General features: G+C 47.7%; 1 protein-coding gene across 3 annotated transcripts in view; it reads left to right on the top strand.

The window, feature by feature from the left end:
* The window catches only part of MYH11 (myosin heavy chain 11), a 102,274-nt gene that overhangs the window by 9,863 nt on the left and 64,849 nt on the right, over positions 1–27,562 (top strand). For all 3 annotated transcript variants that reach the window (XM_001508966.5, XM_001508794.5, XM_007666036.4), the window contains exons 2-4: positions 507–868; positions 9,621–9,777; positions 26,487–26,514. In XM_001508966.5, the coding sequence (XP_001509016.1) occupies positions 524–868; positions 9,621–9,777; positions 26,487–26,514 (530 nt within the window). In that variant the 5' untranslated portion in view covers positions 507–523. The remainder of the gene's footprint in view (positions 1–506; positions 869–9,620; positions 9,778–26,486; positions 26,515–27,562) is intronic.

Raw genomic sequence — 27,562 nt, forward strand, 5'->3', positions numbered from 1 at the left:
TTTCTACTGCATTTACTTCTACGTACTTGTGTCGCTAGCCGGTGCTTCTACACTCTCTCTCCAACTAGACTATGACCTTCTAGAAGGTACTTTCCGTTCCTTAACTTGGGGCTCAAACACTTAGTCCAGACCTCCCTCTATCATATGGGTGATCAGTAAACATTTCTTACCCTGGGCAAGTCACTTCACTTCTCTGTGCCTCAGTTACCTCATCTGTAAAATGGGGATCGAGACTGTGAACGCCACATGGGACAGGGGCTGTGTCCAACTCGATTTGCTTGTATCCACCTCAGTGCTTAGTACAGTTCCCGGAACATAGTAAGCGCTTAACAAATACCACAGTAACCGTAATTAAGCACTTCTTGACCTCCTGACATTGAGTGACATTTCCTTCAATGCCATGGAGCTAGGTAACGGTCAAACCATTTTCAACCCACTGAGAGGTTTTTTGTTAGTTTGGCTTTTGACTCCAACCTGATTCAGATCCTGTTTTCCTCACTCTCCAGGTGGTCACTGAGTCAACATGGCACAGAAAGGCCAGCTCAGCGACGATGAGAAATTCCTCTTTGTGGACAAAAACTTCATCAACAGCCCAATGGCCCAGGCGGACTGGTCAGCCAAAAAACTAGTCTGGGTCCCTTCTGAGAAGCAGGGCTTTGAGGCTGCGAGCATCAAGGAAGAGAAGGGGGATGAGGTGGTCGTGGAGCTGACAGAAAATGGCAAGAAAATCACCGTGAGCAAAGATGACATCCAAAAAATGAATCCCCCCAAGTTCTCCAAAGTGGAAGACATGGCAGAGCTGACGTGTCTCAATGAAGCGTCTGTGTTACACAACCTGAGGGAGAGATACTTCTCAGGACTAATTTACGTAAGTAGCCTGGGGTGGCTGGGAGACCCCTCCCCTCCCCTGCCATTTGGTTTTGGGCTGTGGACAAGGTGCAACAAACCCAGATAGGAGCCTGGGAGAAATCCCCTTGGCCGTGTATCCTGACCAGCCCCAGATATCTGGGGAGCTTCAATTCCCCCCTTCAGTTTTCTTTTTTGAACTTCTTTGAAAAAGCAACATTTACACCTTATATGTTGAGTAGCAATGGGCATATCATGTATAAAAATGGATGTGTAATGTGTAAAATTAGCCACCCCTCCCTGGAGTCCTGTGCTGGCTTGTGGCTTTTTGGACAAAGGGTTTTTCAGCTCTCCCTGTAAAGGACATCCAAGCTGGACTCTATCTCAGGGCCGTTCCAGGCTCAATCTGGAGGTGCAGGTCTTTGTTTTGGAGGACCTGAGCATCCATCTCAAATAGGAGATGCTCGTGGCCTATTGGAAGACATCTGGGGCTAAGTTTCTAGCCACAAGACCTGAATTCTAGCCCCAGCTCTGCTACTGGCCTGCTATATGACCTTGGGCAAGTCACTTAACCTTTATGGGCCTCAATTTCTTCATAGTAATAATTTTGGTATTTATTAAGCATGTTTTATGTGCTATGTGAATACAGGATACTCAGATTAGACCCAGTTCCCATCCCAAACAGGACTCACAGTCTAAGAGGGGGAGAGAGCTGGTATCTTAGCTTCATTTTATAGATGAGCCACATATAAAATGGGGAGAGCCTGCTATGCTGTTCCCTATCTCACAGGGATGTTGTGAAGGTCAAAAATGAGATAATTGATGTAAAAGGGCTTTTTAAAACTAAATCACTCTATAAATTCAGGGTATTATCTGACACACGTAGGGCCACCTTAATAGTAGTGGTATTTGTTACCTACTTATTATGTGCCAAACACTGTTCTAAGTACTGAGGTACATAAAAGGCAATCAAGTTATCCCACATGGGGCTCACAGTCTTAATCCCCATTTTACAGATGAGGGAACTGTGGCACAGAGAAGCTAAGTGACTTGCCCAAAGTCACACAGCGGATAAGTGGCAGAGCCGGGATGAGAACCCGTGATCTCTGACTCCCAAGCCCAGGTTCCTTCCACTAAGCTACTCTGCTTCCAGGAGCAAATTCTGACTTCCAGATCCCACAGGCCATGTGGGAAGGGCCCCCAACCTAGCCAGATCATGTGGACACTCTGGGGTTGGAGCAGCAAGAATGGAGTCCCACGGCCTTGGACTCCTTTGGTACAGAAGGTGCCCCCAACGTTGGACTGATCTGGGAGAGGAAGACAAAATTCCCTGGACCCATCAACTTTTTCCCATCATAATTAGAAATTTCCCTGAGCCAATGGGGTTTTCTATTCTCAGTTCAACCCGAGAGGCCAAAGTCACAGAATTCATTTTTTCTTCAGATAAAAATAATTCTCTAACTGGGAAATGGACATTTTTAGAAGGAGTTGTGGAGAAAAATGGCCCTGTCAGTGTTGCTGTTTTATGAAAAATCAATGGGTTGCTGGGTCAAAGAGGGCAGCTATAAACTCCCTAAACTCCTACTTCCAGGAAGGGAACTAGGAGACATGTCAGATATCCTTACTTCATGCATCATCATTAAATTCCGAGTCCTCACCGGAGGATCAGGGACAGAAAAAATTCCAGTCTTTGCTCCTTTTCCTGAAGATGATGCCTCAGGAAGCAGCATGGCCTAGTGGGTAGAGCAGGGGCTTGGGAGTCAGAAGACATGGGTTCTAATCCCAGCTCTGCCACTTGTCTGCTCTGAGACCTTGGACAAGTCACTTAGCTTCTCTGTGCCTCAGTTACCTCATCTGTAAAATGTGGATGAAGATTGTGAGCCCCATGTGGGACAGCGACTGTGTCCTACTTGATTAGCTTGTATCTAACCCAGCGCTTAGTACAGTGCTTGACACATAGCGCTTAATAAATATCATCATCATCATAACCCTGAATGAAGGATAAAGTTAGGTCTTGCACATGTAGCAAAACATAAAACCCAGGACCAAACATATCTTTCCAGCCTGAGATTAAAAATGAGTCAAACCCCAAATCGCTGCTACGTTCCTCAAGCTCGAGGAGATGAAAGACTTTCTCATCTTGTGATCATTCCTCTTGGAGAATGCTTTTGTGGTCAGTTTAATCACTTAATAGAAACTACTCACTGCGAAGGAGGGGAGAGAGGAGCAGAATAAGATATCCCACTTCTCAGAAGCAATAAGGCAGGTGGTAAGGTGATGCTGTGATCTTGCCACGTCATATCAGAGAAATACAAGGTGAATCTGACTTTATCCAAGATCACAGGACAAACTTTGCTTCTTTCCCAACGTGACTTTGGTCCCCAATTATACATTTATTGCCTTATTTAGGCACCTACTGATGGCTTCTTCATCAGTATTATATAGGCTGCCTGCTGGTTATTTATCCTGACACATACATTGCAGGGGTTTATTGGATCAGTCCTGGGGAAGAGAATCTAGGACCATTTCTGTCAATCCATCAGTCATATTTATGGAGCGCTTACTATGTGCAGAGGACCTTATTAAGCGCTGGGAAGAATACAGTGTAACAGAATTGCTAGCCCGTAAGGAGCTTACAGTCTGGAGGGTTGTAGTCAAATGCCAGCATAGATGTGGGAATTGATAGCATGCTTATAGGAGCTGCGGGAGATATTAAGTTGAACAGTGTTGCCTATACTTTGGAAATCAAGAAGGAAAGTAAATGTTACCTTAAAAGCAATAATAATAATAATAATGATGGCATTTGATAAGCGCTTACTACGTGCAAAGTACTGTTCTAAGCACTAGGGAGGATACAAGATGATCAGGTTGTCCCACCTGGGGCTCACAGAATTAATGCTCATTTTACACATCAGGTAACTGAGGCACAGAGAAGTTAAGTGACTTGCCCAAAGTCACACAGCTGACAAGCGGAGCTGGGATTTGAACCCGTGATCTCTGACTCCCCAGCCTGTGCTCTTTCCACCGAGCCACGCTGCTTCTCTAATGAGCATAAGGTATGATGGGTCAGCCCAGGGCGGCTGCATGTCTGCCGGGTGATCTTGGGCAAGTCACTTAGCTTCTCTGTGCCTCAGTCACCTCATCTGCAAAACGGGGATTAAGATTGTGAGCCCCATGTGGGACAGGGACTGTGTCCAACCTGATGATCTTGTATCTACCCCAGCACTTAAGAACCCTGCTTGACACATAATAAGTGCTTAACAAATATCATGGTTATCATCGTTATTATTAGTTTTCTGGCTCTGACAGTGCACCACAGGGGTTGGAGGAATGGTGGGGTAGTCCCTCTCCTAAACCAACTCCTTGTGGTTAGTGATGGGCCATCTTACATTCCCAAACTCCCCCTCTAATAATTCTTCCAGGATTGGTCATCGAGAAGCAGTGCTGACTAGAGGATAGAGCTTGGGCTGGGAGACAGAAGAACTTGGGTTCTAACCCCGCTCAGCCACTTGTCTGCTGTGTGACCCTGGCTTTAACTTCTCTGGGCTTCAGTTACCTCATCCGTAAAATGGGGATTAAGTCTGGGAGCTCCATGTGGGACATACTTTGGGTACAACTTGAGCTTGTATCTACCCCACCGCTTAGTTTGGTGTCTGGCACGTAGTAAGCGTTCAACAGATACCATAAAAACAAAACAGGACAAAAAAACCTGGAACGGTATAAAAACCAAAATGTTACCCTGAAGCATTCTCACTTTCCCCTCTAAAAACCAAATATGGATTTATTGAACCTAAATTTAACTGAACTCTTCTTGAACCTATTGTTATTTTCTGCCTGCAAGACTTCTGGTATGAACTCTGCTCAGTGAGAATTGTTTCCCCTTATCTGTCATGAATTTACCAAGACGTTTTACCATCTGTCTTTTATTTTAGTGTCTGTCTCCCATCCTAAGTCTCTAAGATCCTTGAGGACAGGGATTGTGTCGACAGAGAAGCAGCATGGCCTAGTGGAAAAGAGCATGGGACTGAGAGTCAGAGGACCTGGGTTCTAATCCCAGCTCTGCCGTTTGCTTGCTGTGTGACCTTGGGAAATTCACTTAATTTCTCTGGGCCTCAATTTCCTCAACTGTAAAATGGGGATTAAATCCTACTGATTCGAAAGACGGTGAGCCCCATGTGGGACAGGGACTGTGTCCACCCTGGTAAACTTGCACCTATCTCAGTGCTTAGTCCAGGGCTTGACACATAGTAAATACTTAACAAATACCATAAAAAAGCAACTAATTCTATTGTACTCTCCCAAGCACTTAGTACAGTGCTCTGCACCCAGTAGTTGCTCAATAAGTATTATTGATTGAATGATTATAATCACCTTCAGTCTTCTCTGGGAAACTGGGGAAACGACTGGGATTGTTATATCAGTCAGTGGTATTTATTGAGCACTTACTGTGTGCAGAACACTATACTAGGCATTTGGGAGTGTATAATGCACTATGATTTTTCTATATCTGTGGAGGAATGTGATGTGATGTGACCCTACTTTATCGCATGGTATTTAAAATTGACCACACACTACTGCTGTGAGCAAAAATTTAACAAAATTGTGGTTATTTGGCCAGAAAAAAAGGATAAAACTTTTGACTGCCTTCAAGAAAATGAAGACTTTTTATGGAGAGCTGACAAGTTGTTCTCCCTGACTCAAGAAGATTGAATGAAAGGGAGTAGACTTAAATAATAATTGTTTTTATTATGGGTTTTGTTAAGTGCTTACTATATGCCAAACATTGTATCAAGTGCTGAGGTAGACAGAGTCCAATCAGAGCAGCCACAATCCCTGCCCCATGTAGGATTAACAGTTTAAGGGAGAGGAAGAACAAATATCTAGTCCCCATTTTGCAGGTAAGGAAACTGAGACCCAGAGAAGTTAAGTGACTTGCACACAGTCACATAGCAAGCAAATGGCAGAGCCGGGATTAGAAGCCGGATATTTTGACACTCGGTCCTGTATGCTTTCCACTAGGCTGGGCTGCTTCTTAGCTTCTTCTGCCTTCATTAAGGAGGTACAGAGAGGAGAATTCTTGTTCATCAGGGTGTTAGATGCTGGACTGTGCTACCACGAGCTGGCTTGGGTAGTTTAGTCATTGCCTTGATTTAGAGGCCCCTCTGAATCCAACTCAATGATATCAGGATTGAGTACTCAATGGAGTTGATCCCCATTGCCTTTTGTGAACTGTTTGAGGAAGTATGTGAAGCCTTCAACCTTGGAAATCTTCTTTTGTTTTAAATAGACAACATTTTGTCATGGGATGTCTCAGACACTTTCCTACTTTCCTGGCTGGATGTCGGAGACTGGAGCAATTGAATCTTTGAGTCCCTTCCAAGCTCCAGGATTCTCCGTCAGTTCCTGGCGTGCACATGAGGGTGTTTTCTCACTCTGTTGGTCTGTACTTTCCCAAGTGCTGCACACAGTGAGCCCTCAATAAATACCATTGATTGATTTTGCTTGGGGAGTAGCGTGGTCACTGATAGCCCTGCTATGTGGCAGACAAGGAGATGCATATGGTATCATGCGTGTTACTCCAGGCATGCACAGTGATGTAATGACACTGCTGAAGCCATTTGGTGAAAATATGTGGATTTATGAGGTCAGATTGACTTTCTCAAAGTGGGGACGACCCCGTAAATGCTCCGACTTGCTCCACCCCCACCCCGTTCAGTGAGATGTCTGGTGCTGGGTCCAAACGGTGGAACTCGCGACAGGAGGCGTGACCGGGAAAGGTTCGGTGCCGAAATGAAAAGACCCGGATGTGAAGGGGCGGATAAATGGAAGTGGATGGGGATGGGCCAGCTGAATTTCAGGCTGTCCTGAATGAGTCGGGACAACTAGCCATTCTAAATGTGGATCAGGGAGGGGAGCGTGTTCTTCCACACCGGAGCACGGTGGCTCTCCTTCCAGGGAAAGAGTCCCTGATTTGAAGTCCTGGACGGGATGAGCCATCCCAGAGTCAGGTGGTTCTGGACGTGGCAGGAAAGCAGAGCCCCCCTGAAAAAGCTGCCCCTGCACTCCTGCCAAGCCCGGTGTGGAACAAGTCGGCTTCACCAGCAGCGGAGGCTCTGGGCTCAGCTGGCTGACCATATAAAGGCTCGGTGAACACTTAAGCTTCCTAATACGGTCACAAGAGGGAATCCCTGGACTCACATGAGGCCTGCCCATGGCGAGGAGCCTGCACAGATGCCTGCTGGTGCAGGCAGAACTCAAGGGGTGGGGGTGACGGCCTAACCCCTTCCGCAGGCACAGCGGGAGGACAGGGAAAAAAAAGTCTGCCGCAATTCCTGTTGTTCCTTAGTCAAAATGGGAGCTCTCAGGCAGATGGATTTTAAAAAAGAAAGTGTCACTGCTAGATTTAAAAGGCGACTTAACCTGGCATCGCCCATTCCTGAAGAGTGATTTTGGCAGGAGATTCTTCCAGAGGGCAAGGCCGGGCAGAATCCCTTTCATCCCTCTGTTTGCCCAGTGCACACCCGTTCAACCTTATCCCTGGGAATAGCCCTATCCCCTCTGGGAGCCCTCCCTGTGGGAGAAAACAGAGCCCAGGAGGAGGAGGAGGAAGCAGCGTGGCCTAGTGAATAGAGCAACAGCCTGGGAGTCAGAAGGACCTGGGTTCTAATTCCGGCTCCACCACTTGCCTGCTATGTGACCTAGGGCAAGTCACTTCACATTTCTGTGCCTCGATTAGCTGTAAAATGGGGATTAAGACTGTGAAGTCCATGTGGGACAGGGACTGTGTCCAACTCAATTACTTTGTATCTACCCCAGCACGGAGTAGTCCTTGGCATATAGTAAGCATTTAACAAATACAGTTATAATTATGAGCGGCAGAAGGTTAGCGGATGGCCACCTGATATCCTTGGCAAGCCGCTGGTGACTTCCAGGTTGTGTGCCCAGTTATTATTATTACTCTACTTTTTAAGCACTTACTCTGTGCCAAGCACTGTACTAAGCACTGGGGTAGATATAAGATAATCAGATTGGACACAGTCCCTGTCTCACACGGGGCTTACAGTCTAAGTATGAGGTCTAACTCATACAGTTTTACAGGTGAAAGTTTGCTTTTCAGCCAGTCTGTCTTCTGTCCACTACTGCTATGGCACCGGACCCCCTTTTGTCCTTTATTTTAATTTTTAATGCTGAGCCTCCCTCCACTGTAGCTCCTGCCATGGAGTTATTTGGCTCAGACCGCATCTGGAGTTCCTACGGGCCAGGGTGGGGAAAGGCAAGGCTCTGGAGCAAATGGTGGAGTTCAGGGTTCCCCATAGAGGAAACACTCTAGGATCACACATAATTGGTCCACTTCTGGAAAGCAGTGCTAATAATCACATTACACTGTAGGCGTAACACACACTGCCGGTCTGTGTCTAGTGCGTCCGACTCCTGGTCTGATATTCCCAGGGGCTTCCAGTGGCCTCCAGTAGTTATACCCAAATATTGCAGCAGACTGGTGAGCAGGGCTCAGGGAAACTCTCAGTCCTCTCCCACATCCAAGTCAATTCCTTGGAGGCATAGTCCTTGGTTAATCCCATTCCCTTGGACCCCTCCCAGCACACTTTAGATCTGGCTGTCTAGCAGAGCCTCCGGGCCCGCAGGGTCAGAGCCCATCCTGGATCTGAGGGAGTCAAAATTGGGTCCGGGTCTTAGTCCTGAAAGGCACTTTTTCATGCATGCACTCAGCCTGTATATGATAGTGAACCCCATCAAAGCCTGCTGCAGGCTGTAATTACAAGACTCCTGCACCTTGTGAACCCAATACATAAGTGGAGTAACGAGTGGAGTGATTTCTCTGGTTTTATACCCAACAGTCCAGTTTCCCAATGGCTTGCCCCATGCCCAGGCATCATGTTGTAGTGGATAGAGCATGGACTTGGGAGTCAGAAGGTCGTGAGTTCTTGTCCCAGCCCTGCCGCTTGTCTGCTGTGTGAGCTTGAGCAAGTCACTGCACTTCTCTTTGCCTCAGTTACGTCATCTGTAAAGTGGGGATTAAGACTGGGAGCCCCACTGGAACAGGGCTGTGTCCAACCTGATGAGCTTGTATCTACCCCCGAACTTAGAACAGTGCTTGATGCACAGTAAGCGCTTAACAGATGCCATCATTATTATCATTATTATTCAGCACTGGATGCTTTTATTTCAAGGATTTTTAAGTTCCCAGCCTCCTTCCGCCTCACCTCCTGCTATCGGGTCACATGGCTTGGAAGCAACACTAGTGTTCAGAAGGACCTGGAAAGGGAACACAATGGCTCTGGAGCAAGAGAGCAGGCAGTGGTCCCCCGAGGGGAAACGGTCAGGGCTCAGGCGGACCTCTGCACGATGTTCTGTGTGACATCGCTGCGTTAGGCTGCAGGTCCTGACTACCCCACCTAATATCAGGGGCATCTGGGAGTTTAAGAACCCGCAGATACCATCAGTGACCACCTTGGTGGCTGCTTTTCTGCAATGGCCGGAATCCAGCCTGAAACAAGGGGGTGCCCAGAGGCACCGGTGGATATCGGAAGATCTCTGGGCCTCGGTTGCTTCTGTGAAATGGATGCGTTTACCCTGTCTCTCTCACCCCTTATGCAGAGAAAGATGAAAATGCTAGAGAAAGGCAAAGTTTGGGGGCGTAGGAATCAGGTGGAGTTCTGATACTCGATTTATTTGCGTTTGGATTTTCAGTCTGCCAAAGGAAACAGAGAGTTAAACGACTTTATCCCCTGGGGCGGGGGGTCTTCTTATCACAGACTTATTCGGGACTGTTCTGCGTTGTGGTCAATCCCTACAAATACCTGCCCATCTATTCAGAGAAGATTATCGACATGTACAAAGGAAAGAAGAGACACGAAATGCCGCCCCACATCTACGCGATTGCAGACACGGCCTACCGGAGCATGCTGCAAGGTAAGCCCCCGAACCCAACCCCATTCGGCTCCTCCCTCCTGGGTCGCGGGGAAGGGGGCATCCCTGAGGGGGCTCCGATGCCTCCCTTCGTGCCCGGGGGCCTTCTGAGCTTCTCCTGGCCAGACTTCGGAACGCTTTGGCAGGCGTGGCGGATACCCGCACGGCGTGACTGAAAAAGGGAAAAACCAGCCACTAGCTCCCTTGTCCAGCAGCAGGCAGGGCGGGCGGACCGACCGGCTGGAGTGGGAAGCAAATAGCTTTGGCAAATACGGTCATAGGCAGCGTTCCTCCGCTGCAGGGGGATGGGGCCGAGCCTTCTCCCGAAACCCTCCCTGCTCTGCGTCTTTCCCTTCTTCACTGCGTTCGAGTCGAGCAGCCGAGCCCAGCTAGATCCACTTGGTTGGCTGAAGTCCCTCACTTCAGTGTGGGGATAAAGGACTCTTTGGCTTGGCGTGCCGTCTCATTTCCTCCTATTTCACCTCCGCCTTCTCCTCAGCCACCCCTCCTGCCCCTTCCTTTTTTTTTTTTTTTGCTTATTTGTTAAAGAGATGTATGTCCACGAGAAAGAGAAAATCACATTTTGTTGAAAATGGGGTAGGCGTGTAGTCGGTTTTTGTTGTTGCTTGACCAAATAAGGTGCCTCCAGGATGGATCCCGGGAGTTGCTGAGAAAAGCCCAGCCCCAGGAGTGTTCGGGCTTCTAGAGCCCGGGCAGGATGGAGCCTCCCCTCCCTTTCTCTAGAGTGTGAGCGGGAAGGGATTCCGAAGTCAAGGTGACATGTCGGACAGCCCCATGCTGAGGCTACTGGGAGTTTGGGCTCCTATTTTTACCCAGAGAGCCGGTGGAAGTGGAAGTGGCCCCTTCTGGAATTGTAATGGTCAAGTGGTTTCAAAGGCACTTTGGGCATGTAGGACGTTATTTTGTTTTTCAAAGTTCTCAAACGATGGCAAAGTCAGTAAAGATCACGTCCAACCGCAGAGCTTGGGCTGTTGGCCATGACCCCCTTACACCTCCGCAGGGAATGGGTCTGTTTATTGTTATATCGTACTCTCCCAAGCGTTTAGTTCAGTGCTCTGCTCTCAGCCAGCTCTCGATAAATACCATTCATTCATTCAATCGTATTTATTGAGCGATTACTGTGTGCAGAGCACTGTTCTAAGCACTTGGGAAGTAGAATTCGGCAACAGATAGAGACAATCCTTACCCAACAACGGGCTCACAGTCTAGAATTAATGAAGGAATTAACCTCTTCAGCACATGGATGAGGAAATGATGCGTGAGCTGCATGGCCATGTGACTAGCCCACTCAGTGATTAGCTATTGTTTCTCCAGGAAATTTGGCCAAAGCCTTGAGCTCCAAGAGCCTGAGGCTCCCTCTCTTCCCTGAGGAAGCTACTAGTGTGTTTTTCTTTTTTTTTCCCGATGTTTTTCTGGCTTCAGCAGCACACACTGGGCTCCAGCAGAGAGCTGGTGACAACAGAGTCTCACTCAACATCCCCAAAACCATGTGGGCTTTGGTAGACAGCAGCCACACACCTAGTTCTCCGTATCGGTCTCTTTCAATCCCCAAGGGCTAAAGGGCACAGAGGAATTGAAGCAGCAGATGTAAGGAAAGCACAATCAGCCTTTCCTGTCAATAAGGCACTCTAAGCAGCCCTTTCCCTCCCAGCTCCTCCTCACCCCCCATTATTGGGTGTGAATGTCAGATAAGATTACCCTCTGACATATGGAAAGGAAACTTTGGTATTTTTCAGTAGTGTCTGAGCAAGATACCAACTGGAAATGTTCTTCTTATCCAATTATAGCTAAATAGCGACTCTTGTGGAAACAGACTTTAAACACGCATCCATCCCTCCCCTGGGCCTGTAAATATAGTGATTTTGCCCTCCAGGATGTGGGGGTCCGTCTCTGTGGCAGTTTTGTTCATTTTGCTCCATCCAGCCAAGAGAGCAAAATGTGGGCACGGAGCCTTTTGGATCATCTGTAAGTTCCAGTTTCTCAGTCTGGTACTTGTGCCCACTATGTCTGTAAAACACTTTAATTGCAGGCAGTTCGTGAACTTAGAGTCCAGTTGGTTTCTGAGACGTGCACCTTAAGTTGAAATTTAAGGAGGAGCCATTTTTTTTTCATAAGAACACTATAATAAATGGGGGTTGTGTTCCTGAACCAAAGTCAGACACCCTAGTTTTATCAAAATTACCCTGAAGTGCATACTTAGTTCTAGTTGTTGCTTGACCAAATAAGGTGCCTCCAAGATGGATCCCGGGAGTTGCTGAGAAAAGCCCAGCCCCAGGAGTGTTCGGGCTTCTAGAGCCCGGGCAGGATGGAGCCTCCCCTCCCTTTCTCTAGAGTGTGAGCGGGAAGGGATTCCGAAGTCAAGGTGACATGTCAGACAGCCCCATGCTGAGGCTACTGGGAGTTTGAGCTCCTATTTTTGCCCAGAGAGCTGGTGGAAGTGAAAGTGGCCCCTTCTGTAATTGTAATGGTCAGGTGGTTTCAAAGGCACTTTGGACATGTAGGACATTATTTTGTTTTGTTTTGTTTTAGTAATGCAGGTAAATTCATGTATTTATACTGAATCAGAAAAGTTCCTCAATTTTGACCTTATCTGCCAATTTTTACCTTAGAGGAAAACTGGGCATGTTGACCCCTCAACTGTCTACCTGTCTACCTGGCGGTCAGGGAACTGCCAACCCCTGTCCACTTCTTGGCTTTTATCCACTGGCCTCCCTTCACCTCATGACCATTTTAAACTTTGCCTCCATTTCCTCTCACCCCCATCGTGACTTGACAGTTATTTCCCTCTTCTTATGCCCCTTCCATCCCCATTCATCTATGGCCTGAACCCTAGAAGCTAGTGTCATAAAGGAAGCTAGTGTTGTAAAGTTGATACCAGTGAGTTGTAAAGCTGAAACCTAGTGTAAATGTAGAATTGTGGTAAATGTCGTAACTCAAAACATCTTAAATTGAAGATCGCCTATATGCCTCTGAGTAATACCTTGAACTGCCCTGGTTACTTGCTGCCGTACTACGGTCTTTATCTTCTTGGGCAGCGGGGAATGAAGGGCATTCATCTCCCTGTAGTCTTGAGGCCAAATGGCAGATGGAAAATCAGGAGCAGAATTGTATAGCGGCGGTGAAAGACTTGGAGGAAAGTGAAAGGCATCAGCTTCCGTTTCCACTGATCTGGTGTGACTTGTTACTCAATCTGGAGTTGAGGTAGGATAGTGTCCCTCTGCAAGACTGGGTCAGCCTAAGAGATATAACAAGCCTCTGATCTTTCTGGCAAAATCTTTCCTACTGCACGTTTCTATAGCTGGGAATTGAAGATGGAAAATCGGGAAGTTGCAGGCTTGCCATTGACTCCCAGCAACTCCAAGGTGGAAAGTCCCATGTTGGTTTGGATCAAGACGGGCCGTTTCTTGCCCTCCCTGCCACCTGCTTGTAGTTCTTCACCAGGGAGTGGAGTTCAGTCTAGGACATCTCTGAACTGAGGCAGAGACCTGCACAAGGGAGCAGGGAACTGATCAAATAACTCAACTGTAAGCTCCTTGAGGGCAGAGGCTACACATTTTACTTCTGTCATAATAACATCCATATTTATCGAGGCCTCCTTTGTACATTGCACTGCACTGGATACTTGGGAAGTGCAGAATAAAAAAGTGTCACATTCCCGGCCCACAGGGAACTTGCGCTGTAATGAACCACGTTCCCAAGTGCTCTGCACAAAGTAGATGGTCAATGAATATTGTTGAAGATGATGATTTGGTCTCTTTGCAATCGCCGGACCAGGAAAAACCCAATGGGAGTGAACCTCCCACTTCCCCTCTCTCCCCCCCGCAATGCACACACTCCCACCCTGAGGAATTCTGGTCAGATCAGTCCCATTCAGACCAGTCCTAAGCTAAATCCCAGAGACTTAGGCAAAACTGGCCTTTCTCAGCCATGCCAGGGAGAAGACCAGCCACCTCAAATATCCGGATCCCCTTTTCTGGTTCCCAACTAGAAAGCTTCATAGCAGCAGCTGCTTCCTTGGTCAGACTCTCCTTTCTTGACTCACTTTCTGCTTCGTAGGTCCTGATTGGAGACTCCACTGGGCTTCAGTTACACCCGATTACCTTGTATCTACCCGACCGCTTAGTTCAATGCTTGCCACAAAGTAAACATTTAACAAATACCACAATTATTTTAATTAGTTGGCAAGACTGCTTAATGATAATAATAATGATAATTATGGTATTTGTTAAGCGCTTACTTTGTGCCAGGCACTTGACTAAGCGCTGGAGGACTGATGGACTTGGGGGACTCCCAAGCTTGCTACTTCATGAACAGGAAAGCAAACTCACCCTTCAAGGGAGACTTGTGCTGGGCTGAAACTTTACTTTTGACTCTTTCTGGTCAGTGGGTAGCAGCACAATCATCCAAAAAAAGAGAATACAAGGGAAAAAACCCATCCAAGTCTGGTTGGTGGCTATTAAGACCTTCTCACCCACCCACAGCTCTGTGAAATCCTCCGTATTGTTGGCATCCCCACAACCCTGAAGCCCGCCTGCTTATTTCATAACAACTATAGAAATTATTATTATGGTACTTGTTAAACGCTTACAATGAGCCAGGCTCTGCTCTAAGTGCCGGGATAGATACAAGGTAATCGGGTTGGACAAAGCCCCTGTCCCACATGGGACTCCTACTCTTAATCCCAATTTTACAGATGAGATAACTGAGGCATCGAGAAGTGAAATGACTTGCCCAAGGTCTCACAGCAGATATGTGTCAGAGCCAGGATTAGAACCCAGGTCCTTCTGACTCGCAGGCTCGGGCTCTATCCGCTAAGCTACGCTGCTTTGACACTGCTGCTGTGGAGCATCCGAAGCTCTGCGTGGGTGTGGGGAATACCTGTCGGAGTTTAACCCAAACTGGTGATGTTCCGAGTCACTCTGCGGTCAGCCACTCACTTGTGACACCAGGATGCCGGTGTCCATGGTGACCAAGTTGGAACTCGCTGGGACTGCTCAAGTAGTTTGCCCTCACCATGCCACGACTCTTAGATTTGGGGCCCCCCAGAAGGCGCTGGAAGTTTTCTGGATTCAGTTAGCCGGTCCTGCCCCTTAGGGATGGAGGCTGAGATTTGGAGGAATGCCAAATGTCCCACCCTCTCCTTGCGGGAACAAGTATCTGAATTACAACAGGAGATTCCATCATCATCATCATCATTATCTTCATCACCATCAGGTTCCTCCTCCCCCCACTCCCCCAGAACTTTACGACATTCTCTTTGGTTATAAACAGACAGCGTTTACTTAGTTGAGGGATTCAACAGCTACAGTAGCTCTGCAACCTAATCTTAGATCTTGGAATAACCACCTCCCCGTCTTCTAGAACCTGTTCCGAATTTAAACCCAGGTGTTACGGCCTCTCCGGACCCTGGCTCTACTTGTATTTTATATGGTATCTGTTGAGTTCTTACTGTGTGTCAAGAACCCGGGGTAGATACAAGTTCATCAGGTTGGACACCGTCCCTGTCCCACAGAAGGCTCACAGTCTTAACTAAGAGGAGGAAGATTTAATCCCCATTTTGCAGGGTAACTGAGGCACAGAGAAGTGAAGCGCCTCGCCCAAGGTCACCCAGCAGGCGAGTGGTGGAGCCGGAATTAGAACCCAGGTCCTCTGACACCCAAACCAGTGCTCTTTCCAGTGGGCTATGCTGCTTCCCTTAGTGGCTATTCTGGGACCCTCCTTCTACACATCAATCCTGGTAGTTCACCAGCTGACCCTCAGCCTTTCTGGCAAATGCCAACATGATGCTTCCTCCCATTTGAAGCTTGGCAGGGGCTAACTGGTTCTCCACTCTCCTATCCCCTTGCCCAAAAATTCTTGAGTGACTGACATCCTCTTTAAAGTAAGCTTTCCCTCTGAGAGGGGTCCTGAAAAGGGGCAGGTTCCCTGCTCTAGAAACCTCTGGACCTTTCCCTTATTAATAATAATAGCAATAATAATAATTGTGGTATTTGTTAAGTGCCTACTATGTGCCAGGCACTATACTAAGCACTGGGGTAGAAACGAGGTATTTGGGTTGGACACAGCCCCATCCCACATTGGGCTCACATTCTTCATTCCCACATTACAGATGAAGTAACTCAGGGACACAGAAGTTAAGCGACTTGCTCTAGGTCACACAGCAGGCGAGTGGCAGAGCCGGAATTAGAACCCAAGGCCTCCTGACTCCCAGGCCCATGTTGTATCTGCTGGTTTCTCTGGGAGGACCTAGCCGGACGGACTGTCACGAAGATCCCAAAATACCACCCCTCTGTCCTGGCCGCTGCCGAATCGGGAGCTGTCTATATCTCCCCACTGGCAGTGCTCAACAGATTGATATCGAGAAATGTCAGGGCAAGTTTTGGAGGGCAAACTCTGTGTGGGCTTGCAGCCAAAAGCATAGGGATGACCCCCGCTGTATACACCGACATATACCCCAAGGTAAATATTTAGCTGTATAAGGGGGAGATGTATATTGTGTATATAGGCTGTCTAAATAGCGACTCCCACCCACAGGATGAGACCAGCGGCTTCGTTTCATAGTGCTTATTTTTGCTGAGCCTTTGGCCAGGAGCCCAGGCTCCCGGGATTTGAGTGCAGCCTTTTCTCTGAAAATGGAAATGGTCTAGGGAGAGGATTCATATTTTCGCCTTCTCTGCTGGATCTCCCGAAACCCATCTAAGAAGAGAGTGTCCCAGAAGCCCAGAGCACATCAGGGAAGCATCTCACTGTCTGTGACCCCAGGTTTGGAGAATCTCCAGGAAACTGAATCAGTGAGGGGCATTGTTTGGGGACAGCCACTCCAGAGCCTCCCTGGCAGACACTTTTCTTGACACTCACATTCCGTAAGGGCCCTTTCATCAAGTTTCACCTTTTCATCACCCAGTATCTCTGGTCCTATAGAAATGCTTAGTCCTGGTGAACTGAGTCTAGTCTCAGAACTCCCCAGTTTCTCATTGATCTCCTGATGATGTTTCTGAAAACCAGCTGGATTAAAGTGGAAAATCCAGACCAAAATGCTCCTTTAGCTCTACCTACATTTGGCTGCCAACGGGAGAGTTGATAAGGAGATTTCATAGTCTTCTTAGACTCACTCAGGTCATTTCTCAAGTGAAGTCTTATGTTCCCATCATGGCCATGACTTTGCTCAATTTCCCCGTCTTTGGAACCGTTTCGCAAATTCCCAGCCACTCTCCCACTCCCCAGACCATCCCATCACCTTCTGTGCCTTCTTCAGAAGTGGCTCTTCTATTTGACATGTTTTCTTGACAAATGACCAAAAGAGATGTCGACATTAAATGCCAACCTTGAAATGGGTGAATTGCTAATTCAGAATTGGCTTTGTGAATTCCCCAATCTGTTAGCCTGGCATCCTTTTCTCTCCCCATTCACCGGGGCTTAATGATGGGTTGGCAGGAAAATCAGCAGAGAAGTTTTCATCGAGGCTTTTGTCAGCCAATAGGTTTGAGGGCCCAACACACCCCAACTGATCTCCAGCCCTTCATCGTCCATTCTCATTTGAACCTACAAGACAATCCAAGATTACAGTGGGTAAAGTACTCCGTCTTCAATCATTTTCTCTTTTTTCTCCACAAATAGATGACTCTCCTGTAGCTATCCTCGAGAAGCAGCGTGGCGCAGTGGAAAGAGCATGGGCTTTGGAGTCAGGGCTCATGAGTTCGAATCCCAGCTCTGCCACTTGTCAGCTGTGTGACTGTGGGCAAGTCACTTAACTTCTCTGTGCCTCAGTTCCCTCATCTGTAAAATGGGGATTAAGACTGTGAGCCCCATGTGGGACAACCTGATTCCCCTGTGTTTACCCCAGCGCTTAGAACAGTGCTCTGCACATAGTAAGCGCTTAACAAATACCAACATTATTATTATTATATTAGAGACTGAGAGAGCAGAACAAGGTCCTCTAAACCATGTGACTAGACTAAACCACCCAGAATGATGTTGTCCATTCTTTCCTTTTACCTCTCCAGAGTGCCTCCTTTGGTAACATATTCCACTGTTTATCACCCTGATGGTCAAGATGTTCTTCCTAATGTCCAACAGAAATCTCTTCTGCTTTAATTTCTTTAACCCCATTTCATTTTGTTTGGCTTCAGTGGGGACATGGAGAACAACTGGAGTGCACTCTTCCCTTGAAAACCCTCCAGATTCTTGAAGGCAGTGATTCAGTCACTATTTAGTCTTCTCTCATCCAAGTTAAACATCCCCAATTCCTCTAATCATCTCATCTATTTTCCATCCTTCAGTCAGGTTGGTTGATCTTCTCTGGAACCATCTGTCTCTTTAAGGCCTGAGAAAATGTGGCCAGAGACTTGGGGATATTTTCCACTCTCTCACTTGGATAGGGCTAACTTTCTACCAATTCCACTATTCTTGTGTACTGTGCATTCATTCATTCGCTCAGTCCAATTTATTGAGCACTTACCGTATGCAGAGCCCTGTAGTAAGTGCTTGGGAGAGTACCGCTGTCTCCATGTGGACAGGGTCTACTGCCTGCACGGGGTTGGGGAGGCAGGGAAGGATTTCATGCTTCCACCGCTGTAGCCACACAGTCCAAGATGGGACAGTCGATTCAGGGCCGGGGTCTGCACTGCAACCCAGGCAGAAGCGGGGCCACTGGCTCAACTTGAGCAAAGTGTCCCTCTGGGGTACCTGGGCCAGAAGGCAAGGAAGCAGCAGTAGAGGAAGCAGGTGAACAGTTTTCCTCATCCTGCTGCCCCCGGGTCCTCTCCTTTCCTGTATTTACCCCTTTTTCCCCTCCCTCCCCTATTTCCTCTCTCAGAGGACTACGTCGTATGACTCAACACAGCGACCTCAGGCACCCTCTGGCACACCTCTCCCATCCTGGGTCTCTCTGGTTTTTCCAGGGATAGCAGGCCCTGGAAGTGGACATGTAGGTTATTTAATGGCCACAGGGAAGGACTGTGCCCCCAGAGACAAACAAACCCACCCCCAAATAAAGAAACCTTGATATAACTAAATCCATCCCAAATAAAGAATTGTCAGGCTGACCAGACCTCAAGAATTCATCTAATTCATCCCTTCACCTTTGAACAGGGCTGCGTTCATACCCTCTCAAAAAGTCACCTCTGGTTTTCTGAAAAATTGCCCAAGAGGACTTTCAACGTCTTTTAGAATTACTCAATGTCTCTTCAACTCCTCAGATATCCCTTTATGTACAAGCTTCTCTTTGGGTTCACTTGGAAATATCATAATTTTGCATCCAGAATGGCTTAGCTGGAGTGAGGAGAAATCCGTTTATATAAAATAAATTACGAAGTTGATACACCAAAATTAAGAGCTGATGCCAAACTTGTGTCATAGGAAAAGCCCCTTCAATTATAACAGAAGAGTCCTTACAGAAAAAGAAATCAAACTTCTTCTAGATCATAGATTCCTAGAGCTGCAAGAAACCTGCCGAGGTCAACCGATCCAGCTCCCCGCTTCGAGATGTGGTGCTGGGATTTGGGGAGAAGATTTGGTTGGAATATCTCCCTGACCCTGCGAAAGAGCAGAAACTTGCCGAGAAGTCAGAGATCAAACAAGATGAGTTGTAGTGTTTTGCTGGAGTTGAAGAGGGTGGGAAATATACAGAAAGAAGATTGTCTCCCTTTTTGCGGGACCCCAGCTTGGTTGGCACGGGAACTGTCCGCCTGGGGCAGTTGGCGGAGAGTGAATGTAAAGGAGTAGTAAGTCAGTGTCTGCTCTCGGCCCTGGTCCGGTTTTGTCCTTTTATGGTAAGGCTGCCAACTTGCTGCTTCCTAGCGATAAACCATCAGATCGTGTTTGCGATCAGGCAGAAATAGCCGGTCTGTTGGGAGCCGGGGACCTGTAATCATTCCAAGATCGGGCTGGAAGGGAGGTTATCTGGCCAATTCACCCCCTGGAAAAACCACCCCTTCCCACCCTCCCCTTCCACCAATAGCGGTCCCCACCTGGGGGGGTTTCAACATGTTAAACACCTTTAAGGAGGTGAGAAATCCAAGACTAGAACGCTCCCCCAGAGAAGGGGGTTGGGGAGAGCCATGCCTCAGATATGGCGAGCGAGGCATCTCCGACTTCCTCAGGCCTAGTCAGGATGCTCCCAACCTGCTGTTGTGAGGGAGGGGACTGTTGGTGCTGGTCAGAGGAGAGGGTTTCACATCCGGAGCAGAATGGGGTGAGAAAGATGCTTGAGCCTCCATTATTCTGCCCCTACCTCTGCCTTATCTTTTCTCAGACTCTGATGCCGCCTCTCCTGCTACATGAGAGCAGGAGCCACAGCACCCTACCGATCTTGGTTTTTGTCTTCATGTTGTCTTCGGGTTCTGTTACATTTTTCCTCACTTGCCTGTTGCCTCTCCCCGTTCTCCCTTTATATTTTTAGATTGGGAGCCCCCCAAGAGATGGGGACCATGTCTAATTCCCACCTGCGTTTTCTTTCCCAACGCTTAGTACAGTACTCTACCCACAGTAAGAGCTTGATAAATACTATTACTACTACTGTGCATATGGTGGAGAGAGTCGCTCAGAAAGATAATAACAATGTTGGTATTTGTTAAGCGCTTACTATGTGCCGAGCACTGTTCTAAGTGCTGGGGTAGATACAGGGTAATCAGGTTGTCCCACGTGAGGCTCACAGTTAATCCCCATTTTACAGATGAGGTAACTGAGGCACAGAGAGGTTAAGTGACTTGCCCACAGTCACAGAGCTGACAAGTGACAGAACCGGAATTCGAACCCATGACCTCTGACTCCCAAGCCTGGGCTCTTTCCACTGAGACATGCTGTGGAGCTGGGTATGGCAGAGTCGTATGAGATGGCAGCTCACTAAAGGACACCGAGTATGGGATCTTCAGAGAAAGGAAAAGAGTCTTGGTGGTTTCCCTTAAATGTAAATGAATTTAGTTAACAGTATTAATTTTTTTTTGGTATTTATGAAGCACTTACTATATGCCAGGCACTGTACTAAGGACTGGAGCAGTTCAGAATAATCAGGTTGGACACAGAGGGCATACAGCCATAATCCTCGTATTACAGATGAGGTGCCTGAGGCACCGAGAAGCTAAGTGACTTGCCCACGGTCACATAGCCGAAAAGTGGTAAACCTGGGATTAGAACCCAGGTCCTCTGACTCCCAGGGCCGTGCATTTTCCATGAGGCCACATGCTTCTTAATCAGTGGGATTTCTCAACTTGGCCCGAAGGACACGACTCATCTTGCATACAGTGTCTCTCTCGATCTATTGGCAGAGAATGAGGAGAGTTGTGATTTTGTTAATGAAAAAACTGGGGCACCGTGCACCTGCTTTACTTGCTCAAGGTGCCCCAGGAAGGCAGGGGCAGAACCAGACAGGGAACCAAAATTTCCTTTCCCTCATCCCCACGGTCTGTCCACCAGCTCGTGCTTGAAGAAGAAAATCCTTAGGAAACAAGGAGAAATCCAAGATTCCTGCCTTCATAACTCCAGCATCCTCATGGAAAGATAACTACATGCTTATACGTTTCTCCTGCTAACTTATGGTCTAGTGACTTCCCACACTTGTAAATTGTGTGTTTCAATTAGGAATTCCCCTGTCAGAGATCTCCCTGAAGGTTGAGCCCCCTGGGTTCCAAAACCCCCCTCTGCATCTGCTCCCAGGGCCTTGTGACGAAATGTCTTGCAGCCTGACGCCGACGTGTATTTTCCCTACATTTTCAGCCCAGCCTTTTCTGGCTACTGGGAGAAAATGGATCGAGAAAACTTGTTTGTCTCTATATTCACATCTTAAAATAACCATGTTGCTTATTTTGCCTCACAATCCTTGCCATATGAGATTATCTCTTCACAAGCTGCTTTAAAACTGGGCTTTTTTTCTTGGCTCCTGAATTCTCATTTTTATCCATCTGGATCATTCTCTTCCATTGCCCAGGGGGCTTTGCTTCTGGTGGAGGGTCAAGAGTGGAGAGTAATGTGGGACCGGTAGGTGCTTCCTAGGGGAGGGAAGAATGGAGAAGTTGGGAAGGAGGAGATTACAACTAGGGAGACTAGGATTTTTCTCCTCAACTGAACCACTCTGCAGAGGTCTACTCACAAAGTTCTCTTTATTCAGCTTTGACAAGTCCAAATTGGCATTACCCAAAAGGTTCAGCTGCTTCACCTAAGTGAACTTTTAGAGAATTAATATGCAGACAGTCTGGCCTAGTGGAAAGAGCCCGGGCCTGGAAGTCGGGAAATGTGGATTCCTGTACCAGGTCCACCAAAGGCCTACTGTGTGACCTTGGGAAAGTCACTGCGTCTCTCTGGGCCTCAGTTTCATCATCTATAGAATGGGGATACAATAAATTGTGAGTCCCATGTTGGATTTCATATCCTTGTATATACCCCAAAGCTTAGCTCGTAGTAAATGCTTAATAAATGCCAGGATTATTTAGACACTGCCTCAGTGACACTAACATAAGTGTGGTCCCCATTGGCCTCGGTTTCTTCATCTTTATAATGGACATAATAGTATTCACTTCTTAAAACTGTCCTAGAGAAGGTTATGAGCGTGACTGAGGGGCAGCTTGAGACGCTCCTACCAAGGGACAGAAGCCCGTAGGTCCAAGGTCCCAAAGAAATTAGGCAAAGCTTCAGAGAAATCTGGCTACAGGCAATTTAGAAATGTACTCAAGATAAGAAAGCATCCTGAGCTCTGATCCTACCTTTCTTTGGGCTCCTGTGGCTCCATGCCATCTGGCGTATCCTCACTGTGATATGAATCGGGGGTGGGAAGGGATGGGACAGCAGGCGCTGACGAGTTGGCTAAAGATCTTAGAAAATGCAAAGGTCCTTAGATGTGTTTCTAGTGTGCCGTGCGGGTCAAAATCTAACTGATTGGAAGCTGTACTAGGAAGATGCAGGTATATCCCGGCTCTGCCACTGGTCAGCTGTGTGACTTTGCTCAAGTCACTTCTCTGTGCCTCATTTTCCTCCTCTGTAAAATGGGGGCTAAGACTGTGAGCCCAACTTGGGACAACCCGATAACCTTGTATCTACCCTAGCGCTTAGAACAGTGCTTGGCACATAGTAAGTGCTTAACAAATATCATCATCATCATCATTTAGTAATAGTTATAATAATTCTGGTACTTGTCAAGTGCTTACTATGTGCCAAGCACTGTTCTAAAAACTGGGGTAGATCCAAGTTGGTCAAGTTGGACACAGTCTCTGTCCCACATGGGGCTCACAGTCTTAATCCCCATTTTCCAGCTGAGGTAACTCAGGCCCAGAGAAGTGAAGTGACCTGCCCACGTTCACACAGCAGAAAAGTGGTGGAGCCGGGATTAGAACCCATGGCCTTCTGACCCCCAGGGCCATGTTCTATCCACTATGCCTGTACTAGGAGCCAAACCCTGAGAAGGACATATGACAGTCTGATCCGACAGAGTCCCTGTCATGCCAGAGGTTTAGAATCTAAGATGTGGGGAGAGCAGTTACCATTTTATAGAGGAGGAAACTGAGGCAAAGAGAGGTTCCATGACTTGCCCAGGAGGCTAGTGCAGATCTGAGATTCGAATCTGGGTCTCCTGATTCCTGGTCCAATGCTCTTCCACTTGACCACACTGCCTCCCTCCATCTGGGGGTCACTCAGAAAGGCAGAGATGATTCATGGGGGCATGTTAGTCATTGTAAGGATTGTCTGCTGATCAGGACAAACCTGTTCGCAAGCAAAGAAAGTTCACCCCATTCCTTTCCTTTCCTCATTCCTCTCTCTTCCCTCATCCCCAGCCTCACTCGCTTCTGCCCTGCTGGTAGAACCTAGACTCCCTGTGGTCTGTGGGAGACTTCAGAATTCTCCTTTAATATTAGTCTTTGACCCCCCACCCCCATTGGTCACATGGTCTGATTCCTGGAGGGCCCAGAAATAGAAGGAAGATGAAAATATCTTTCTCCCTACTGAGATCTGACTGAGGTCAAAATGTCCCCTTGCAAAAATGAGAGTTGCTACCGAAAACCCCGGACAGACTAAAGGAGGATCAACTTCACACAGACAAGGGAGAAAGCAAAATGTGCGTAAGGGCCAGTCCTTGCTCAGTTGCCCAGGCGGAGACTAGCCCGGCTCTCTGTCAGTCCCAAGTATTGTGCAGATGCCCCTCCCTGTGGCTCGGCTAGTCTTGTAGCTGGACGAGAGACTGATCGCCTTGCTTTCTGCTGTACTGACTTAAGCGGCGCGGCACGTTCACCCGCCTTTCGATTGTTTTGGTTTTGTGGCTTGTCCTTCCCCCGCCATCTCGTACCACCGGAGACTCTCCGATGGGAGTGCCGTGAAGCTGAGAGATGCAAAATGGGCAGGGGGATCCAGAAGTCAGGATCCATATCAATCAGTGGTACTTACTGAGTACTTACTATGTGCAGAGCACTGTGCTAAGCGCTTAGGAGAGTACAGTACGGCAGAGTTGGTGGACACATTCCCTGCCCACAACAAGCTAAAATAAATCTTAAATTCTTAAAGTTGAACTTTTCCAGAGTTGGTTTTATGGAGTTCAGGAAATAAAACGGTCTAAAGGCTAGGTACACCAAGCAGGAGAAGATGTCATTGCACGCAATTGGAATTGATAAATCAATTCCATTCATATATTTTTTTCTTCGGGCTCAGATTTCTGGGTACCCCCTTTACCACAGTCGTCATTATGGTAGTTATCAAGCGCCTAAAATGGGCCAACTCTGTGACCCTCTGGAACTTAACGGACAGGGATGAAAGAAAACGAATGACGACAAGCAAACGACTACACGCTGTAATCGATCCTTTCATGCTTGAGGCTAATCCATCGTTCTCAACAGGAAACTGCATCATTATGACTATGTGCCAAGCACTGCACTAAATGCTAGGGTAGATATTAGAATATCAGATAAGACATAGTCTCTGCCCAACACGAGGCTCCCACACTAAGGGCACGCCCAGTGGCTAGCGTAGGGGTCTGGGAGTCAGGAGACCACACGTACAGACGAGGAACACTATCGTTTGGAATATTGGGAGGTGTTTGGAGCTAGTTGAGGGGACGGTAGTGCTGCAGACAAGGAAGAGGAGGTACATTGGACTCTCACGCTGGGGTGTAGCCTGTAAACATCAGGGGGCTTTCTCCCCTGGGGAGTGAGCTAGAGGCAGAGCCTCTCTAGAGCCTTTGGTCAAGAGAAACACCTCGGCCTACATCACGTAATCAAACGCACAAACTTCCTTCATCCTTACTTAAGAAAGCCGCTCAACAGGGGCTTTACACTCCAGAGGGCTGACCTGGGAGACTAGCAGAGAGATCCAAAGGCCAGCTGGAAATCCCGGCACCACTGGTTGAGAAGTGCTGGCTTAGCGTACACCACTGATCGTTTGAAAGGACCCACTGTCAGCATGACCTGGGCTGGGAATCTGACTCATCCCGGAGAATAAGACTCTTTCTATCCACTCATCATCATCATCATTAGTACTGTGTAGCTTTTTGCCATGGACTGTGCTAGGTGCACAGAGAAATTATGAGCGCGGAATCAAATTGGACCTTTGCCCTTTGAGGAAACAAGCAAACATAAAACACGAACATATAATTAACTTGTACCTACTCCAGTACTTAGAACAGTGTTCGAAACAAGGTAAACACGTAACAAATACCGTAAAAATATGTATCTCTCTATATAAAAATGTTTGAAACATAAGAGCACAAAAAGAGCAAGAGGCCTGGTTTGGGGGAAAATGGTCCATTTCCTATGTTGCAGTTCATTCATTCAATAGTATTTATTGAGTGCTTACTATGTGCAGAGCACTGTACTAAGCGCTTGGAATGAACATGTTGGCAACAGATAGAGACGGTCCCTGCCGTTTGACGGGCTTACAGTCTAATCAGGGGAGACAGACAGACAAGAACAATGGCAATAAATAGAGTCAAGGGTTCTGCTTCTGACCTCTGATTTTATAGACTCTTCTCTCCTGCGCACTGGCCCTCATTTTCCCCATCCCTCTGCCCAGGACTTTTCATCAGTTCTCCACTCCGCTCCACTCTTATCCACTCAGAGTGTGGAGTTCAGACTTGCCCAGGTTTGAGCTTTCCAACACTCAGGTTCCCCACTTCTACGGCCCATGTCTTCTCACACCTGGCTCCTGGTCAGAGTTGCCTAAGAAACTCATTTAGAAAGAACAAAAGACTTTCTCACTTCTTGTCCTGAAATTCCGGCACCATAAGCCCACTGCCAACTAAACCCTGTGGAAGCTTAAGTGAGAAATCTGGCTCCTCGTTGCCTCAGGGTGTATAAGATCAGATTGGGGAAAGGGAACATTAAGTAACAGGCAACTGCTCAGCTGCCTGTCTGTCCTGTTTTTCATTCATTCAATAATATTTATTGAGCACTTACTATGTGCAGAGAACTGTACTAAGCGCTTGGAATGTACAATTCGGCAACAGATAGAGACAATCCCTGCCCATAATCATCATTATTACTACTTAAATACATCACCCCCCCTCCCCCTCCTGCCACACGCACCCGCCTCTCTGCGATAAGAGCCCTCTAACTGCTGCCCCACTTGCTAAACTCTCAGCCCGTCAGGGTCCACCCGGTCCTTCCCCAGGGTGAGGACGGACAGAAGGCTGTCAGGCTTGAAAAGAGCTTTGACAACTCAGGGGCTCGATTGTCCTGTCATCATTCTAACCCCAACTTCTTGTCCCTTTCTGTTCGCAGACCGCGAGGACCAGTCCATCCTGTGCACGTAAGTGGAGAGGCCGTGGTCTTCTAGGTTTCTGCTCCCGGGTCCTCTGCCTCAAGCCGGAGCTACGCAGTGGGCCCAGGAGGAGGCGAGGAGAGGGACGGACACAATCCCGCGATTGCAGGTTCCCCGGCTCGAAGGCCTCTCTTACCCGGCAAGCTGTCCTGGACACCGAAAGACAGAGCAGCGGCCACGAGGAAAGACCTAATAATAATCGTGGTATTGGTGAAGCGCTTACTATGTGCCAGGCACTGTACTAAGCACTGGGGTGGTTGCAAGCAGATCGGGTAGGACACAGTCCCTGTCCCACGTGGGACTCCCAGTCTCTGTCCCCATTTTGCAGATGAGGGAACTGAGGCACAGAGAAGGGAAGTGACTTGTCCAAGGTCACACAGCGGACGAGTGGCAAAGCTGGGATTAGAACCTGTGATCTTCTGACTCCCAGGCCCGTGTTCTATCCACTATGCCACGCTGCTTCTTGAGGCCTAAGCTAAGCCTCTTGCTCTTCTCTTGTTCTTGTGATTCAATTATAAATATATACATATATATATATAATTTGTTAAGTGTTAAATATTGTTCTAAGCCCTGGGGTAGGTACAAGTTAATTATACATTCGTGATTTATGTTTGCTGATTTCCCCAAAGGGAAAAGGCCCAATTTGATTCTGCACTTATAATTTCCCTGTACGCTCAGTACAGTCCACGGCACAAAACTACACAGTACTGTTAATGATGAGAGGATGGAAAGTGTCACATTCTGCCGTCAGGGGTGAGCCGGCTTCCCAGCCCAGGACATGCTGATCTGCCCGCATCGATCAATCAGTGGTATCTGTGGAGGGCTTAGTGTGTGCAGAGCACTGTTTTAAGCGCTTGGGAGAGCACAGTGCAGGAGGAATTAGCAGAAGCATTCCCCCGCACATAATGAGCTTACGGTCTAGAATGGGGAGAGAAAATCCCCATTTTGGAGCCTGGAAGAGTCAGCTCCACCCTAGGCGAATCTCAACGGACTCCGCAACCTGAAGAAAGTTTGTTTCATTCCGAGTCTCCCGGGA

The sequence above is a fragment of the Ornithorhynchus anatinus genome, chromosome 2 (genome assembly GCF_004115215.2).
Source record: "Ornithorhynchus anatinus isolate Pmale09 chromosome 2, mOrnAna1.pri.v4, whole genome shotgun sequence".
Taxonomy (NCBI): Eukaryota; Metazoa; Chordata; class Mammalia; order Monotremata; family Ornithorhynchidae; genus Ornithorhynchus; species Ornithorhynchus anatinus.